General features: G+C 42.3%; 1 protein-coding gene across 8 annotated transcripts in view; it reads left to right on the forward strand.

Moving 5' to 3' along the window:
• Window positions 1-19,035, forward strand: part of LOC124034320 (vinexin-like) — a 53,321-nt gene extending 34,286 nt beyond the window's left edge. For 4 of the 8 annotated variants that reach the window (XM_046347343.1, XM_046347340.1, XM_046347342.1 and 1 more), the window contains 11 exons: window positions 2,992-3,120; window positions 6,077-6,187; window positions 6,885-6,943; window positions 8,703-8,791; window positions 11,990-12,051; window positions 13,852-13,898; window positions 14,187-14,301; window positions 14,398-14,523; window positions 16,317-16,903; window positions 17,044-17,150; window positions 17,327-19,035. In XM_046347343.1, the coding sequence (XP_046203299.1) occupies window positions 2,992-3,120; window positions 6,077-6,187; window positions 6,885-6,943; window positions 8,703-8,791; window positions 11,990-12,051; window positions 13,852-13,898; window positions 14,187-14,301; window positions 14,398-14,523; window positions 16,317-16,903; window positions 17,044-17,150; window positions 17,327-17,388 (1,494 nt within the window). In that variant the 3' untranslated portion in view covers window positions 17,389-19,035. The remainder of the gene's footprint in view (window positions 1-2,991; window positions 3,121-6,076; window positions 6,188-6,884; window positions 6,944-8,702; window positions 8,792-11,989; window positions 12,052-13,851; window positions 13,899-14,186; window positions 14,302-14,397; window positions 14,524-16,316; window positions 16,904-17,043; window positions 17,151-17,326) is intronic. The other 4 variants (XR_006838553.1, XR_006838552.1, XM_046347341.1 and 1 more) reach the window with 4 other exon arrangements.
• The last annotated feature ends 896 nt before the right edge of the window (window positions 19,036-19,931 follow it).

Consider the following 19,931-nt stretch of genomic DNA (forward strand, 5'->3'; position numbering starts at 1 on the left):
GGCCCTGTGAGCACTGAATGTCTGTTAAAATACCTTGAATGATTTAGAGTGGACTGTGTTTGTCTGGGCTAAGTTATGAATGGCTCTTGTCACCATGTCCCAGATCTGGTGCAAATTGAGCCTGGCGTCTCATAATGGGAAGAAAATAAAGATTTGTTTCCAATCTGCCACAGTAGAGTCCCCCACGGGGCCAGGCGTCTTGTGATACTGATTATGCCTGTTAACCTCTTGTGGTGTGTAATGCTTCACAGCGTGGAGGCTTATTGCATTTCCTCAGGAGGTCATAGCTTGGATTCCTCTAGATTAGGTAAAAGTCAACTGATACAGGGTCAGATATTTTTTCTGGACCCAGGTTTTTTCTTTTCTTTTTCTGAGCTTAAAGGTCCCGAAGCTACTCTGGCAAAAGGTGCTTGTTTTTCTTTCATGCAGCCACAACTCAATAGTGCCGACCAAAAAAAGATGTACTTTGATTGAAACAAACCACAGGTATGCTACAGTTAACTTCTTATGGCTTACAGCAACAGCCAGTGAAAGTGCAGGGTGCCAAATTAAAAACAACAATCTCATAATTAAAATACCTCAAACATAGAAGTATTTTACACCATTTTAAAGACACTTGTTGTTAATCCCACCACAGTGTCCAATTTCAAAAAGGCTTTACAGCGAAAGCACACCAAACGATTGTTAGGCCAGCACCTATCACAGAAAAATACAGCCATTTTTCCAGCCAAAGAGAGGAGTCACAAAAAGCACAAATATAGATAAAATGAATCACTAACCTTTGATGATCTTCATCAGATGACACTCATAGGACTTCATGTTATACAATACATGTTTTGTATGTTTTGTTCGATAAAGTGCATATTTATATCAAAAAATCTCAGTTTACATTGGTGCATTACGTTCAGTAATGTTTTGCTTCCAAAACATCCGGTGAATTTGCAGAGAGCCACATCAATTTACAGACATGGTAATTATAAACTTTAATATAAGATACAAGTGTTATGCACAAAATTGGATATATTCTTCTCCTTAATGCAACCGCTGTGTCAGATTTCACATTTTTTTACGGAAAAAGCACACCATGCAATAATCTGGGTACGGCACTCAGACAACAAGACAAATAGCTTTATAAATATTCACTTACCTTTGATCCTCATCAGAATGCACTCCCAGGAATCCCAGTTCCACAATAAATGCTTGCTTTGTTCGATAAAGTCCATCATTTATGTCCAAATACGTCCTTTTTGTTAGGGCGTTCTTTTCATAAATCCAAACTCACAATGCGCTGGCAGGTCCAGGCGAAAGTTCAGAAGAAAAGTAATATTACAGTTCGTAGAAACATGTCAAACGATGTATAGAATCAATCTTTAGGATGTTTTTATCATAAATCTTCAATAACGTTCCAACCTGAGAATTTCTTTGTCTTCAGAAATGCAATGGAACGCAAGCTAACTCCCATGTGAATGTGCGGGACCAGCTCATGCCTCTCTGCCAGACCACTGACTCATTCAGCTCCCATTCCCCCCTCCTTCACAGTAGAAGCATCAAACAAGGTTCTAAAGAATGTTGACATCTAGTGGAAGCCTTAGGAAGTGCAATTTGACCCCATATATTCGATAGGCAAAGAGTTGAAAAACTACAAACCTCACATTTCCCACTTCCTGGTTGGATTTTTTTCTCACGTTTTTGCCTGCCATATGAGTTCTGTTATACTCACATCAGTCAAACAGTTTTAGAAATTTCAGTGTTTTCTATCCAAATATACTAATAATATGCATATATTAGCAACTGGGTCTGCATGGCAGGCAGTTTACTCTGGGCACCTTATTCATCCAAGCTACTCAATTACTGCCCCCAGCCATAAGAAGTTAACACCATCTGCTCTAAAATTATTCCACTGGACATAATTCGAAACACTGTACATAACTGAAACAATCGAGATGCATATTCCCATGTAACTGATTGAAATCAAATGGTTGGCATGCAGACGCTGCATGGATGTGCATGGACATTTTACCGGTAAAACTTGAAGAATTATCATTCTTGATTGACAGTGAAAAACGGGAAAGGAGGGAGGCCACACGTGTCCATAAAGTAGAGATAAAGAAACATGACCAGAACGTTATACAAAGCTTTCCAGGGGGCGGGACAGGGCGGGATGGGGGCGGAACAGGGCGGGATGGGGGCGGAACAGGGCGGGATGGGGGCGGGACAGCATGGGATGGGGGCGGGACAGGGCGGGATGGGGGCGGAACAGGGCAGGATGGGGGTGGAACAGGGCGGGATGGGGGCGGGACAGGGCGGGATGGGGGCGGGACAGCGCGGGATGGGGGCGGGACAGGGCGGGATGGGGGCGGAACAGGGCGGTTATCTATGGTTCCGCAGCCACGGCCTATTTTTAATCCCCCTAATGGTTAAAGTTAAGAGTGGCGGTACAGTAGTGTAATCTAATCCTAGATCTGTGGTTAGGTACATCTTCTACCTCCAGCAACTTCTCTCCTTAGACCAGGCCTGCCTGTGTACAGAGAATCACACAATCAGAGAACACAGACCATATCAATTGCTGCACTCCTAAGTGACATCATGGCCTGTGATTCTGGTGATAACTACTGTCTGAGAGAATACTTTGGCTATAACTGGATCTCACTCTGCCAAGGTATTTCAAGGATCATGAAAAAGAGTTAGGAAGTTGAAGGTTTTTTAAAGAGTGTAGCTTGATGCAATTCTTTCTGGTGTCAGTAACTGGGACAAACAGTATGTCTTCTTAATGAGGGAATGAGTTCTGTTTCATCTGGCTATTAAATTGTTGCTGTGGATGAAGTGTAAACGAAGTGACCCAGTTGGATGAAATGCTAGGGCTATAAGTAACCTATAAGGATGCAAACTCTACAGTCGTTTACTGTTTGATACGTCTACTATAACCAACTGACCAAATCTCTGTTCTCCCTGTCTGACTGTGTGTTCAAAGTCTTTATGTTTGTTTCCCAGCCTCAGAGTCAGCCGGTTCAGAAGCCCCAGCCGCCTCCACTACAGCCGTCCCAGCAGCCGCCCCAGCACAGACCCACAGAGGAACCCTGGTCCCCCATAGAGAAGCCGTCTAAGCCATCCGCCTTCGAGGTGAGTGCTCACAGTAATATGATAGCTGTCATAACCTTGACCTTGATGGCCAAGTGCAATGATTGTTTTAATGAGCTAGCAAAGAATAAGGAAAACTTAGCATGGACAGATAGAATCTTACCAGGATTATACAACTATGGAGCCAACAATGTTTTGGAGAATTACTGTATTCAGTGATACACTACATGACCAAACGTATGTGGACACCTGCTCGTCGAACTTATCATTCCAAAATCATGTGCATTAATATGAAGGTGGTCCCCTTTGCTGCTATAACAGCTTCCATCCTTCTGCGAAGGCTTTCCACTAGATGTTGGAACATTGCTGCAGGGACTTACTTCCATTCAGCCACAAGAGCATTAGTGAGGTCGGGCACTGATGTTGGGCCATTAGGCCTGGCTCGCAGTCGTCCTTCCAATTTGAGGTCAGGGCTCTGTGCAGACCAGTCATGTTTTTCTACACTGATCTCGACAAACCATTTCTGTATGGACCTCACTTTGTGCAAGAAAAGGCCTTCCCCAAACTGTTGCCACAAAGTTGGAAGCACAGAATCATCTAAAATGTCATTGTATGCTGTAGCACAGGGGTACTCAAGTAGTAGTATTTGAGAAGGTCCGGTCACATAAATGTCCTAGGTGGCAAAGGTTCACACCTCGCAACCCATACGACCCCAACTGTTCACACCCATCTTGTTGTCAGAGAGAAAATGTTGCAGTTGTAAAGCTAATTTCTTGCAATACTACACATTTTGCATTGGGCAGAGATGTTTTGTTGTTGCTGTTTAAAAGCTAATTTCCTGCAATTCTATGCATTCTTCCATGTCTTGTGCGTGTTTATATACTAGCGGTCGAAACACAGACTGACTAAAAAATATATACAGTAGCAGTCAAAAGTTTGGACACATCTACCCATTTTCATATTTTTTTTACCCTTTTCTCCATTGTAGAATAATAGTGAAGACAACTATGAAATAACACATATGGAATAATGTAGTAACCAAAAAAGTGTTATTTGAGATTCTTCAAAGTAGCCACCCCTTGCTTTGATGACAACTTTGCACACTCTTGGAATTCTCACAACCAGCTTCATGAGGTAGTTACCTGGAATGCATTTCAATGAACAGGTGTGCCTTGTTAAATGGTGTGCCAAATTAAATTAATTTGGGGAATTTCTTTCCTTCTTAATGTGTTTGAGCAAGTCAGTAGTGTTGTGACAAGGTAGGGGTGGTATACAGAAGATAGACCTATTTGGTAAAAGACCAAGTCCATAATATGGCAAGAACAGCTCAAATAAGCAAAGAGAAATGACATTCCATCATTGCTTTAAGACATGAAGGTCAGTCAATGAGGAACATTTCAAGAATTCTGTTTCTAGAATGTTTCTACAAGTGCAGTCACAAAAACCATTAAGCGTTATGATGAAATCGGCTCTCACGATGACCTCCACAGGAAAGGAAGACCCAGAGTTACCTCTGCTGCAGAGTTAATTGCACCTCAGATTGCATCCCAAAAAAATTATTCACAGAGTTCAAGTAACAGACACATCAACATCAACTGTTCAGAGGAGACTTTGTGAATCAAGCCTTCATGGTTGAATTGCTGCAAAGAAACTACTACTAAAGGACACCAATAAGAAGAGACTTGCTTGGTCCAAGAAACATGCGAAATGGACATTAGACTGGTGGAAATCTGTCAATTGGTCTGATGAGTCCAAATTTGAGATTTTGATTCCACCGCTGTGTTTTATGAGACGCGGAGTAGGTGAATGGATTATATCTGTATGTGTAGATCCCAACATGAAGCATGGAGGAGATGTGGGGGTGCTTTGCTGGTGACACTGGCTGTGATTTATTTAGAATTCAAGGCACACTTAACCAGCATGGCTACCACAGCATTCTGCAGCAATACGCCATCCCATCTGGTTTGCACTTAGTCCCACTATCATGTGTTTTCAACAGGGCAATGACCCAACACACCTCCAGGCTGTGTAAGGGCTATTTGACCAAGGAGAGTGATTGTGCTGCATCTGATGACCTGGACTCCACAATCACCCAATTGAGATAGTTTGGGATGAGTTGGACCACAGAGTGAAGGAAAAGAAGCCAACAAGTGCTCACTATATGTGGGTACTCCTTCAAGACTGTTGGAAAATCATTCCAGGTGAAGCTTGTTGAGAGAATACCAAGAGGGTGCAAAGCTGTCATCAAGGAATTAGTGGCTACACTAAAGAGAACACTTTGTTGGTTACTTATTATTCTATAATGTAGAAAAACCCTTTAATGAGTAGGTGTGCCCCAACTTTTGACTGGTACTGTATATATATTTTTGTATACTTTTTTTTTGGGACCTGCGGTCCGTATTGACCCAGTTCCGAATCTGGTCCACAGCTGATTATGGAGGCTGTAGCATTAAGATTTACCTTCACTGGAACAAATGGGCCTAGCCCAAACCATGAAAAACAGCCACAGACCATTATTCCTCCTCCACCAAACTTTACAGTTGGCACTACGCATTCAAGCAGGTAGCGTTCTCCTGGCATCCGCCAAATTCAGATTCGTACTTCGGACTGCCAGATGAAGTGTGATTCATCACTCAACTGCTCCAGAGTCCAATGGTGACGTTGGACTCTGACGTTGCTTCCAGAGACAGTTTGGATCTCGGTAGTGAGTGTTGCAACCGAAGACAAATTATTATTATGAGCTACGTGCTTCAGCACTCAGAGGTCCCGTTCTGTGAGCTCAGTGACACTGAAAGTCCCTGAGCTCTTCAGTAAGGCCAATGTTTGTTTATGGAGATTGCATGGCTGTGTGCTCGATTTTTATACACCTGTCAGCAACGGGTGTGGCTAAAATAGTCGAATCCACAAATTTGAAGAGGTGTCCACATACGTTTGTGTATATATAGTGTATCATTTGACTGATTTTAATTCCTTCCAACCACTGCGCTGCATTGGCCAGGAGTCTCTGCTCTCTGAGCTGAGCTGTTTTGAGGCTGAGCTGGACTCAGACATCCAGGGTCTGGAGAGAAGACTTTCCCAGAAGAAGCAGACACGACGAGGCCGGGGTGAGGTACTGAGGCCCTTCTTGTGACTCTGCTGAAGCAACACTCCTCCCTGCTACCCTGCCTGTAACCCCCTCTCTCATTCCTCTAGCAATGAGGTCTGGTTACTTGCATGCATAAGTCAATATCATAAATCCATGTTATCATAAGCAGGGCTTAGCCACAGACGGCATCATTACTTTTCTTTGTTGCAATACAGTAATAAGACTTCCCCAATGCTATACCAGAACCTTCACCTAGTTTCAATTGACTAGTCTATATCTGTTGTTGATGATAGTCCCTTCCAGCTGTGGAGCATCTCCCCTCCTGAGAACTGTTTGAGACAGACAACCCTGCAAGCATTTGTTCGATATTTTCCCTCTCGCTGTCAGTAGAAGCAGAGGTTCAGTTGTAGCACTACTTGTATGCGTTTGAATTCAAGGATTTGATTTCACTCTTCAAATGTTGACGTTGATTCTCTTCACAACCTTCATTTACAGCTGATGAATAGATGAGGTGTATGTGGTTGTTACTCCTCAATCAAAGATAGCACAGATAAAAATACCATTTATCAATTTTATCATTGTATTCAAAGGAGTGTAGGACCCAGGGGAGTTCTGTCTTCCTCTGGCTCCTTTGGGAGTGGTCACCACCTCTGCTCTGTCTAAGTATCTGAGATTTCCTTCAAGAGAGAACAACAGACTTTAATGTGATTTCTGCTTCCAGGGTGCCAGAAATGCTGATCCAGGAACTGCTGCAGGGACAGGGACAACACAGGACAACAGGTGAGTTATGGGTCGGGTCTGCACAAAGTTGTTGCTCTGTGTGTTGGTGCGATTGTACATAAAATGGTTTTTATCCCAAACAGTAAATGATGTCTCAAGTTGTACAGGGTAGGTCATTGGTTGAGCTGTATCACTTGTTGTTGTGAAATATGTGCAGGGATTGTTGTTGATACAGGAAACAGTTATTATACTGTTCATTGTTGTATACTGCTCCTATAGTTACTGATGTGTGTCCTCAAAACCATGTAATTCACACACCATTATTTCATTTGCTCTGACAAATCTGTTCATAACAGAGGAGATATTTACTCCGCAAATATTTTAGCCTCTCTCAAATTATTCTTGTTCTTTTTTTTTTCATCCAGAAATATTTTTGGGGAGGCAAAGATCTGCCAGTTGGTCTCTGACAAACTGTGCTTTGTTTTCAGATCATGAAAGTATTTTACAACTTTATTGTCCCACAAAGGCAACACAATTCTGACACCACATACCACTTGTCTATGAGTAACAAATCCACCTGTTGTTTCTATAAGATCCACATCAGTGGCATTGTAACTTTTACTTGGTCATTACAGTTGAATGACTGTTTTCAATGACTAAGCATCTACAAGACTGCTCACAACCATTTGGATTGCTGTTGTCTTGGTACTAAACGGCGAAACCCAATCGGCACACATTATTTGAATCAACGTTGTTTCCACATTTCAAAGAAATTACGCTGAACCAACGTGGAATTGACGTCTGTTCCCAGTGGCTTCTATCTGTGTCTGTGCACTGACAGATTGGCCATTGAAGAGTCTATAAACCATGGCTTGATAACCAGTGCAGACAGATGAAGCAAGTCTCAAACTACAATTCAAATTATTGCAGTCAATACATTTTTGCAGGCATGTGAAATAACCATTCTACAGTGACTTGGAACAAAACAGTTTCTAAAAGGAAAAAAAAAAAAAAATAGTGTGACTTTCTAAAGATATCCTTCAGAATGATCCCAGATTTCACTGTCAATGGACAGCATGGCGCCAGTGTGAGCTGCAGAGGGAGGTAACACCTGGACAAGAAAGGTTAATGGTTAAGTCCCTGGCCTAACTCCCACGTTCTTAATCTTGTCCATCTCACTACTGTTGCCATAAATGAGTCTTTACAGTCGTTGGTTCCCTAGTAGTTAAGACATGAGAACTTGACAAAGTAACTATACTCTTGCTGCCTAGACACTTATAGATTACTTAAGTTGAGCTATATACCTTTAACAAGTTTCAGTCCAATATTTGTCAGTTCAAGAGGGCACCTTACCTACATTCTTGGACAGTTTTTCTCCAAGTTGTTGTTTGCTAAACATATGTTTTAGCCCAGCGACCTAATGTACTTTCTCAGATATGTTTGTTTGAATAATGACACTGATTTGCTCACGCTGATGAAGTTTCCCTGTCCTTTCAACATGGTAATAATGTCAGTGACTATGATGATGACTAAAAGTTCTCTCCAAAGACAGAGGGTCCCCAGAGTCTCCCCTCTCACGCTTGAGTCATCTGATTCTGCATCTGTTTCATCTTTATTTTTTCTTTACATGCAAACCATCAGCTGTGGCCAGAGGCCAAGTCTGCATGGCAAATGTGTCTACTGCAGCACACAGCACTCTGTCCTCTCATATTGTGTGGAGCTCTACCATGTGGGCTGTTAAGATTTGGAAAAATCTCATTGACAGGAGTTTGTGGGAGCATACAGTCAAAAAGTAAACATGCTATCTTTTTTTCCCCAGCTCCTTGACTGATTCAAAGCAACCTCTCCATTGTCCCATTGTCCCCACATCAGCTGTTGCTCAGAGGGCAGCCCTCAGTCCCACACATGGTAAGATTAGGAGTTGATCCTGGATCCAAGCATTCAGAAAGAGTGGTGCTATGGCTACGCCACTCAAATCAAATTTGATTGGTCACATACACGAGATTAGCAGATGTTATTGTGGGTGTAGTGAAATGCTTGTGCTTCTAGCTCCGACAGTGCAGTAATATCTAACAAGTAATATCTAACCAATTAAACATATACCCAATACACACATCTAAGTAGGAATTAATTAAGACTTCAGTATATACATATGGACGAGCGATGTCAGAGCGGAACGGACTAAGATATAGTATAGAATACAGTATATACATATAGATGAGTTATGTGAGATATGTAAACATTATTAAGTGAATGAGATACCGTAGAATAGTATAGTGTACCCTCTGCTGTTTCCTGAAGTCCACGATCATCTCCTTTTGATTTTTGACGTTGAGTGAGAGGTTGTTTTCCAGGCACCACACTCCCGGAGCCCTCACCTCCTCCCTGTAGGCTGTCTCGTCATTGTTGGTAATCAAGCCTACTAGTGTTGTGTTATCTGCAAACTTGATGACTGAGTTGGAGGTGTGCTTGGCCACGCAGTCATGGGTGAACAAGGAGTACAGGAGGGGGCTGAGCACTCACCCATGTGGGGCCCCAGTGTAGAGGATCAGCGGAGTGGAGGTGATGTTTCCTACCTTCACCACCTGGGGGCGGTCCGTCAGGAAGTCCAGGACCCAGTTGCACAGGGCGGGGTTCAGATCCAGGGCCTCAAGCTTAATGATGAGCTTGGAGGGTGCTATGGTGTTAAATGCTGAGCTATAGTCAACGAACAGCATTCTTACATAGGTATTCCTCTTGTCCAGATCGGATAGGCTAGTGTGCAGAGTGATGGCGATTGTGTCATCTGTGGATCTATTGGGGCGGTAAGCAAATTGAAGTGAGTCTAGGGGTGTCAGATAAGGTAGAGGTAATATGATCCTTGACACTCAACATTCAGTCTCAGTAAAATAGTTCAGTAAAGACTAGTAACAGTAGGTTGGACATAATACTGCTATGTACTTGAATTCTGTAATATGAATTGCTTAATTTAAAAGTGGGTAATATACATAATATAATGTGTATATACTGTAGTGTACTTTATATAGTCTAATCAGTGAAAGTCCATGGAAAAACAGCCTCTACTAACAGAATACAGTAATTCAATACGGGACTATTGTTGAAGTCTTTTGATTCTTTGTGATTTCCTGTATTCTGTTACCTGATCTGTGTGAACAAATTCGATATGAAACTGATCTGGGTTAGTGAGAGGAGAGGTTTCTTACTTTTAGTATGGAAAGAGCTGTAGTGTCAGGGTGGGGAGAAAGCACAAAAAGTAGGCACTTCGGGCCAGAAGTCTTATAGATTAGCTTTATCCAACTGTTTTTCTTGGAAAATAGTCCAAGAGCCAGCACAAAAGTTTGGCTTCTTTTAATAACCTTTACTGCAGTGGGCTAAATCAGGGTCACACAGAGTGTTTCTTGGTTGTCTTAAACAAATCTGAACACATTTTTTTTTACACTTTATACACTGCACCAAAAAGTAAGTGAACACTTAAAACAACACAATGTAACTCCAAGTCAATCACACATTGTGATTCTGCTACAGGTCATGTAAAAGGACCCATGAGCACCAACATGTGAAGTTCAAATGAGCACGTCAAATTGGATGTCAAATGAAAGCCAAGAGTCAATATTTTAGAGAAATGAAGGCATATATAAAAAAATTCCATTCCAAGAATTTGGAATAAGCAAAGGCTTTGATTTCTTGTCAAAGAAATGGAAAAGGGATCTTAGAAAAAATCTAACAAAAAAAATATTTCAAGGTACTAGATATACATCAAAACACAATTTTGAAGGAAAGATGACTGCCAACTAATACCAAGACTTACAATTAGTTTAGAATATTTTTTTCTGCCTTCTGTAAGTTTAAAAAACATTGCCTTGTGCCTTCAAATTCCGTTACCAAAAACCCACAATCTTGAAGATATTTTCAAATTTATCTCCCTCATGAGGAGGGAGGACAATGGAAGTTCACAGAAGTAACAAGTAAAGGTAGACCTATCAATTGGTTATAGTGTTTTTACTTATACCAATTTTGTTTATGAATTAAGTGATTAAAACTCTAAATTATGTTACCAAATCTGTAATATAATTTCTGAAAAATCGGTAATGGAATTTCTGCAATTTGAATTGGCTACAATGGGAAATCATAGTCACAAACCACAGTTGGGCCACCTGCTATTGTCCTCCCTTCGGCTGGCATTCTGGTATGTTCAGCTCAATACTGTTTTCTTGGTCTTTCTGTCGTCTGGTGGTGACAGAACTCTCTCTCTCTCCAATGATGTCTCCTTTCCCGGGTCTTACTCACACCTACCCATGAGCCCCCTCTCTTTCCATTTACTGTAACAAGCATACTCACCTACTGAGCACCGACCAACACTGAACGCCCATTGACATTGAAAAGTAGTTGAAATTTGGTCAGTCCGTCCTGGCCTTGATTTCAACGTCCACAGACGTCATTTTTTTGTCTTCATTTTCCCCAAACATAGATGTCCATGATTGGTTCAGATTTTGTCCGGACCAGACCAAATCTGAACCAGACCAAATCTGAACCAATCATAGACATCTGTGTTTCACAAGTTTGGACAACTCAGCACAGCACCGTACAGTAAATAACATAGAAGTTTAGTACAGAAAAGTAGAGTATAGTTTAGTACTGTACTGTAGAGTAGACTAGAGTGAAGAGTTCAGTACAGTGGAGAACTAGAGTCGAGTACACTAATGTACTGAACTATACTCTACTTTACAGTACTGTATTGAACTCTACACTACTCTACTGTTATGTACAGTAGTTTTTGGAAGACATGGTCATATAAAAAACTGAGTGAGATTTACTGAAATTCTGTTACCAAACTTTGTATCTGCACAGTTCTTCCAGTATGTGTTTTTGTCAAATGTTAAGTGTAAATGGTTAAGTGTAAATGGTTAAGTGTAAATGGTTAAGTGTAGTCCTTGTACATAGAGTTATATGGTTTGTTAAACTTTGAAATTAATGGTTTTTGTTTGGCATACATTTTGAAATAAAAAGTCTCAGTGCAATTCGGTTACTGTGGAATGCCCTATACCATCTGTCTTGTTTCGTCACTAACCCCTGTTTTTCTCTCCACCTCCTCATGCTGTTCTACAGTAGAACGCCTCTCCCCTGCACCTGAAGCCATGGAGTTCCCACCCAAGAGATTGGAGAAGCAGGTAAATGTATTTCTCTTTCTTGGTTATTGGGATATCCAACCTCTATAGGTAACTGTGACGTACACAATGTCAAAACATTTTGAAAAAGTAGCGACTATATTTGAGGAGTGAGGTTCCTCGCAGTAGGCTTTTGTGCTTTATCTTTGTGCTCTGTCAGGAATCTGTATTTATGAACATACTTTTGGCCATGTAGTGTATGTGGATACCTGCTCATTGAACATCTCATTCCAAAATCATGGGCATTAATACACCCTTCGCTGCTATAACAGCCTACACTCTTCTGGGAAGGCTTTCCACTAAATGTTGGAACATTGCTGCGGGGACTTGCTCAGCCACAAGAGCATTAGTGAGGTCGAGCACTGATGTTGGGCAATTAGGCCTGGATCGCAGGCCTAATTCATCCCAAAGGTGTTCAATGGTGTTCAGGGCTCTGTGCAGGCCAGTCAAATTCTTCCACACCGACCTTGACAAACCATTTCTGTATGGATGTCGCTTTGAGCACAGGGGAATTGTCATGCTGGAACAGGAAAGGGCCTTCCCCAAATGGTTGCCACAAAGTTGGAAGCATAGAATCCTCTAGAATGCCATTGTATGTTGTAGCGTTAAGATTTCCCTTCACTGGAACTAAGGGTCCTAGCCCAAACCATGAAAACCATTATTCCTCCTCCACCAAACTTTACAGTTGGCACTATGCATTCGGGCAGGTAGCGTTCTCCTGGCATCCGCCAAACCCAGATTTGTCCATCGGACTGCCAGATGGTGAAATGCGATTCCTCACTCCAGAGAATGTGTTTCCACTGCTCCAGAGTCCAATGGCAGCGAGCTTTACACAAATCTAGCCGACAGTTGGCATTGCGCATAGTGATTTTAGGCTTGTGTGCGGCTCCTTGGCCAAGGCAACCCACTACATGAAGCTCCTGACAACAAGTGATTGTACTGACGTTGCTTCCAGAGGCAGTTTGGAATTCAGTAGTGAGTGTTGCAACGGAGGACAGACGATTTTTACTTACTTCAGTACTCGGAGGTCCCATTCTGTGATCTTGTGTGGCCTACCACTTCGTGGCTGAGCCGTTGTTGCTCCTAGAGGTTTACACTTCACAATAACAGCACTTACAGTTGACTGGGGCAACTTTAGCAGGGCGGAAATTTCACAAACTGACTTGTTGGAAAGGTGGCATCCTATGGCAGTGCCATGTTGAAAGTCACTGAGCTCTTCAGTATGGGCCATTCTACTGCCAATGTTTGTCTATGGAGATTGCATGGACAATTTTTATACACTTGTCAGCAACGGGACTGGCTGAAATTTCTGAATTGACCAATTTCAAGGGGTATCAACATACTTTTGTATAATTTGGCTGATTTAATTCCTTCCAACCACTGTGCTGCATTGGCCAGGAGTCTCTGCTCTCTGAGCTGAGTTGTTTTGAAGTTGAGCTGGACTCAGATATCCAGGGTCATTTACCTTTATTTAACTAGGCAAGTCTGTTAAGAACACATTTTTATTTTCAATGACGGCTTAGGAACAGTGGGTTACTGCCTTGTTCAGGGGCAGAATGACAGATTTTTACCTTGTCAGCTTGGGGATTCAATCTTGCAACCTTTCGGATACAAGTCCAACACTCTAACCACTAGGCTACCTGCCGCCATGTAGTGTATTGTTTTATTTTCTGTTAGCTGAACTTGCCCTGATTTAGGATCTTGCAATAACTATCAACAACTGCAAGGAGAAAGAAGCCTGTGCCCTTGTGAAAAGCAAACTTCCTTTCAATCTTGCCGATAAACTGTTTTGTGTTTATGTAGATGAAAGCAGCACGAGCCAAGTTCACTTTCCAGGCTCAGTCACCCAAGTGAGTTATAATGGCTACTGATCGCCTGCAAACCATTTGCCCTCTCACACATCTGTTAAACAATATTGTCAGTAAAAAGAAGCACACACTGTAATTATATTACATTTAGGGCGGCCAAATGTAATTGTACGAAACCATTTTTCTCAGCAAGCCCAATAACGTAAATGTTAATACAGAATTACTAGAAACAAACCCTTGTAACAAAGGATTACAAAAAAACAGACCTCTTCCTTTAATCTAATGGATGTCCATCGTGCCATAGTTTGACCTTTTTTTTTCTCTTCCTAGGGAACTGTCTCTACAGAAGGGGGACATAGTTTACATCCACAGGCAGGTAGACACTAACTGGTTTGAAGGAGAGCATCATGGGAGAGCCGGTATCTTCCCCACAACCTATGTGGAGGTTGGTGTGCATCCATCTAACTTCTGAGCATGGGTCTTATATGAAGTGCTCCACATATCATTCTGAGCCTCACCCGTCTCTCATTTCTGCCCCCAGATTGTTCCTCCTACAGAGAAGCCCACGCCCATCAAGTCTCCAACCATCCAGGTGCTGGACTATGGAGAGGCAGTGGCTCTGTTCTCCTTCAATGCAGACCTGCCTGTTGAGCTGTCCTTCCGCAAAGTGAGCATCCTACTATGTACTCTTTAGGACATTGATTCTCATTTCCAATCTAATCATTTCCAGTATTGTACCTATACTGTATTTCTCACATTGCATGGGTTAAATTCACTGAGATACTCTGCAACATTGACACAGAGTTTGCCCTACAAAACCACTTCCCCAGCAGTGGTGGAAAGGGTAGTGGTTCCCATAGACTCCGAGTCAACGAGCCAATGACTATCCATTTAAAAGTGCGTCTCAGCAGAAATATACAGTGCCTTTGGAAAGTATTCAGACCCCTTGACTTCCACATTTTGTTTCGTTACAGCCTTATTCTAAATTTGATATTTTTTCTCAACAATCTACACATAATACCTAATAATGACAAATAGAAAACAGATTATTTGAAAATTTTTGCCTTTCAGTGTTTACATAGGTATTCAGACCCTTTGCTACGATGCTTGAAGTTGACTTGAAGGCCCATCCTGTTTTCATTGATTCTACAACTTGATTGGAGTCCACCTGTGGTAAATTCAATTGATTGGACATGATTTGGAAAGGCACACGTCTGTCTATATAAGGTCCCACAGTTGGCACTGCATGTCAGGAAAAGAAACAAGGTATGAGGTTGAAGGAGTTGTCCGTAGAGCTCCGAGACAGGATTGTGTCAAGGCACAGTCAGGGGAGAAGGGCCTTGGTCAGGGAGGTGACCAAGAACCCGATAGTCACTCTGACAGCGTTCCTCTGTGGACATGGTTGTCTTTCTGGAAGGTTCTCCCTTCTATGCAGCACTCCCCCAATCAGGCCTTTATGATAGGGTGGTCAGACGGAAGCCACTCCTTAGTAAAATGCACATGACAGCCCGCTTGGAGTTTGCCAAAGGGCACCAAAAGACACTCAGACCATGAGAAACAAGATTCTCTGGTCTGATGAAACAAAGATGGAACTCTTTAGTCTGAAGCCAAGCGTCACGTCTGGAGGAAACCTTGCACCATCCCCACGGTGAAGCATGGTGGTGGTGGCAGCATCATGCTGTGGGGATGTTTTTCAGCAGCAGGGACTGGGAGGACTAGTCAGGATCGAGGCAAAGATGAACGGAGCAATGTAGAGAGATCCTTGACGAAAACCTGCTCCAGAGGACTCAGGACCTCTGACTGGCGCAAAGGTTCACCTTCCAACAGCACAACGACCCTAAACAGACAGCCAAGGCAACACAGGAGTGACTTTGGGACAAGTCTCTGAATGTCCTTGAGTGGCCCAGCCAGAGCCTGGACTTGAAGCCGATCGAACATCTCTGGAGAGACCTGACAATAGCTGTGCAGCAATGCTCCCAATCAAACCTGACAGAGCTTGAGAGGATCTGCAGAGAGGAATGTGAGAAACGCCCTAAAGACAGGTGTGCCAAGCTTGTAGCGTCATACCCTATGTAGACTCGAGGCTGTAACCGCTGCCAGGGGTGCTTCAACAAAGTACTGAGTAAATGGTCTGAATACTTATGTAAACCTGCTTTGGCTTTGTCATTATGCAATATTGTGTGTAGACTGATGAGGGAAAAATACAATTTAATAAGTTTTAGAATAAGGCTGTAAGGTAACAAAATGTGGACATCATCAACAGGTCTGAATACTTTTTGAAGGCACTGTGTATATATATACAAAACATTACAACATATTTCTTGCAGCAGTGGCAACAGTTCAGCAGCGGTAGACCACCACTACTAAATTGATAAAGGGGAAACACTGGATGACTACTGTACCTGATATCTGAATGATACTTATGTCATGAACCATATTTGTGCTCCACTCTTGTCTAAGGGCGAGGTGATCTGTGTGACCAGGCGTGTGGATGACAGGTGGCTGGAGGGCCGGATCCCAGGGACCAGCCGGAGTGGCATCTTCCCCACCAACTACGTCCAGGTTAACAAGTTACCCCGCATCAAATCATCCTCTGATGACTACCCTGCATGCCCCATGTCACCCACATCCCCAGAGCCAATGAGTCCAGGACGCCCTCTACACTCACCTTGTTCACCTTTGACCCGCTCGCCTCTGAGTCTGACCCCCTCGTCCCACAGCCCTGAACCAGGATATTCCCCCCTGAAGCCGTCCTCACCCATACCCCATGGGATTGTAGCTTCCCATTCACGCTCATCCCCCCAGCCCTCACTATCCAAAAAAGCACCCAATCCCTGGCCACACCCCACTTCTGGGGCTGCATTCCCCACCACCCAGAACAACCACTGGGGAGGAGCACACCCGGCTTTGCACAACTCCATTGGCAGAGCTGTTTCACCATCCAATCAGATATCACCATCTGCCCACAGGGGAGGAGCAGCCCCGACCAATACCCCCAAACCACAAACGACCAACAATGCTGGCTCAACAGTGATGCAACACCAACCGTGAGTAAAAAATTGTAATCAATCAAAATGTGATTTTATACTTTGTGATTGAGGGTACTGTCCCTCATTCTTCATTGCCACAGTCTATTAATCTTGCCCAAAATCAAATCCAAAACCCCAGCCTGTGCTCTCTCACTCAGATACAAAGCAGTTTACAACTACAAACCACAGAACAAAGATGAGCTGGAACTGAGAGAGGGGGACATAGTACAAGTGATGGAGAAGTGTGATGATGGCTGGTTTGTAGGTAAGGAATTTACACAAACCTTATATTCAGAAGACAAATGAAGTGCGCCCTCTATTGGGCATGACATTACAAGTATGACTTCAGATGACTGGGTTTAATTTTCATACAGCATTTCTAAAGTGTACAGTATGAGAGAACAACCTTTTGGTTAATTTTGTGCTCTGCTCTTTCCTTAGGTACGTCAAAAAGGACACATGCCTTTGGGACTTTCCCAGGGAACTATGTGACACCAGCGTAACTGCTTCACTCTGCCTGTCCACTCCACAACCACTTGGGGGCTGGACATATTTAGACCAGCTTGCTTTAACCAGCACATCAAATCACTCCAGCAGCCATATGATCAACCCCTGACCCCAACACCCCCTGTCCTCCCCCTTTCACCAACCTGGTTAAGTCAGGTGTGCATGTTCACGTCAGCCAGTGACCACAGCTGTTGGCCAGTGTGGCAATGGAGGCAGGAAGACACCCCACTCCCAGCATGTGTGTTCCATCACTGAATAGACTTGGAGTTTTCACAGACACTGCTTGATTCGGATAGAATTAATGCTGATGATGATACTGTTCCAGGTGTAAAGAAATAACTTTGTCCTCATTGACTACAATCATTTATTATAGCGACAACTCAAATGACATTCCTTCAGTACATTTAAGCTACTGCTTTTATACACCAATGGACCTCCAGCTATCCTCTTACGGAGTGTCCCCCTTAGCACGCACCTGCTCCTCTTTCTGACACCCAAGTGCCATCGCAGACGCAAATGCCAGATAATATCATTAGTCTGACGTTCTCTATAACGTAATGACAGCATGAATGTTGCCTTTGAAATGTCTTCCTCCACTTTGATTTCAGATCTATAAAAATGTCCTGTGTGTGTCCAAGGCTCCACCACAACACTGATATGACCGTCCAATATACATGAAGGGATCACTTATGGCATTGTTCAAAACAATAGAGTAAAATATGTGTCACTTAGTTCTGTTAAAAACAATTGTTAAGGCCTGTATAAGTACTGTATGCAAGCAGAGCAAACAATGTATTCATGTCCTTCAGTGTGTTATTGTTAGCTACTAACATATTTAATGAAGCACACAGGTAATGATTCAGCCATTTGTGCAGTTTGTATTTCTGTTGAGAACAGGAAGTGTTGAGTGTCACAGTGCAAGTTTAATACAATGGAAGAGAAGCGGAGGTATCTTTATAAAGATCTGTTGACATAACCCCCAAATGAATGCAACATGGAAAGTCTTGACAAAACAGAAGTGGAGCTACATCAATTGTATCAATTCAGTGGAACCTCTGCCATTTTTAGGCCACGACCCATGGGATAACAAAAAGAGATGCCTCAATTTGCTTCACTTTGGAGCACAGATATTTTCTAAAACAAGAATCCTACAACATCAAACCCACAATGGTGTTCAAACATTTCAAAAGGACAGAACAGTAAAATAGACCTGTAGATTGATTCCTAGGGCTACTGTACATTTGATTTGGTAGCTCATTTCCACTGAAAACTGTTTGTTTACTACTGTTTCTATAATCTGTTGCTTTGCAAATTAACAAACTTGCTTTTACATATAAATTAAGAGCTAATCGGTGATGTGCATACAGTACAAGTGTAACCAATGGAACATATATGGTAAGCAATTAAGCAGTCCTTTCATTTATTAACTTTTACAAACCCCAATTATGATGTTGCCATCTGAAATATTTCTCTGCTTTGTTCATTCTTACCATTGTAAAACTGCACCATACCTTTTATAGCAACAAAATGTACAGGGTTTTAACTATGTATCAGATAACAAATATAATATATTTCCTTTAATACCAAGCAATTTCTCATCTATGATACACACTATGTAGTTCAAATAAACCATACAGAATGATGATGAAACTGTTTTGATGTGTAACTCAAATTGATTCCCAAGATGTTTGACATTAGTGAAGTAGCGTAACCTAGCCCTACCTCTATTTAGTTAATAAACATGATTTCACAGTTCAAACCCAGGATGGCGTAGAAGCTCATAACTGGAGGACTATCATAGAGATAGACAGAGGTCCCTAGCTGGATATAACCTGTTTTAGCATGGACATTGCCATTGAGGGCTTCCACCATTTTAAAGTAGTCAACTGGGTGGGGATTCCTATGGGCTGTGAACAATCAGCCAGTGATCAGAGCATTGTGTTCTTCAAATTGTGTTGTCTATGGTTTGTCAATGGCTTTAAGCTATATCACCGCCATCTAGTGGTTACAATAAATTATTGACACAAGTTTTGATTCAGCACTGCAGGTGGTGGTAAATCACCAATATTAGCTTTATGCTTTTTTTCAAACAAAAGAAGAACATTTACTACTTTGAAATGGAGATGCCCTTCCTGTCAGACGCCACAGATACAAAGATGAGTCCTCTATCTCTATGAGGACTTTCTATTTTATTGCAAAGTGTGTCCAGAGAGGAAGAGGTGAGAGGATTTACTCCGCCCAAGATCTGTCCACATTAAGCAGATCATTCATTACTAAGCAACAGAGGCGTTTTTGTATGGGGGGCAATGAGAGAGTGTCAAATCTAGTCAAGATAAAAATGAATTGCTATTTTGATACGTGAGACTTATTTGATATAATATACGTTTTGAAATGGTTAGGTTGCTAGGATTGTATTGATGTGTATGATGCACATTACATCCTGGCAACTGTGAGAAAAAATACTTAATATCGGAGTTGTCCCTGTTGAAATTCGAGACGGTCTATCCATATTCATTAGGCTAGCATAACATCTCACTCT

The sequence above is a fragment of the Oncorhynchus gorbuscha genome, linkage group LG04 (assembly GCF_021184085.1).
Source record: "Oncorhynchus gorbuscha isolate QuinsamMale2020 ecotype Even-year linkage group LG04, OgorEven_v1.0, whole genome shotgun sequence".
Taxonomy (NCBI): domain Eukaryota; kingdom Metazoa; phylum Chordata; class Actinopteri; order Salmoniformes; family Salmonidae; genus Oncorhynchus; species Oncorhynchus gorbuscha.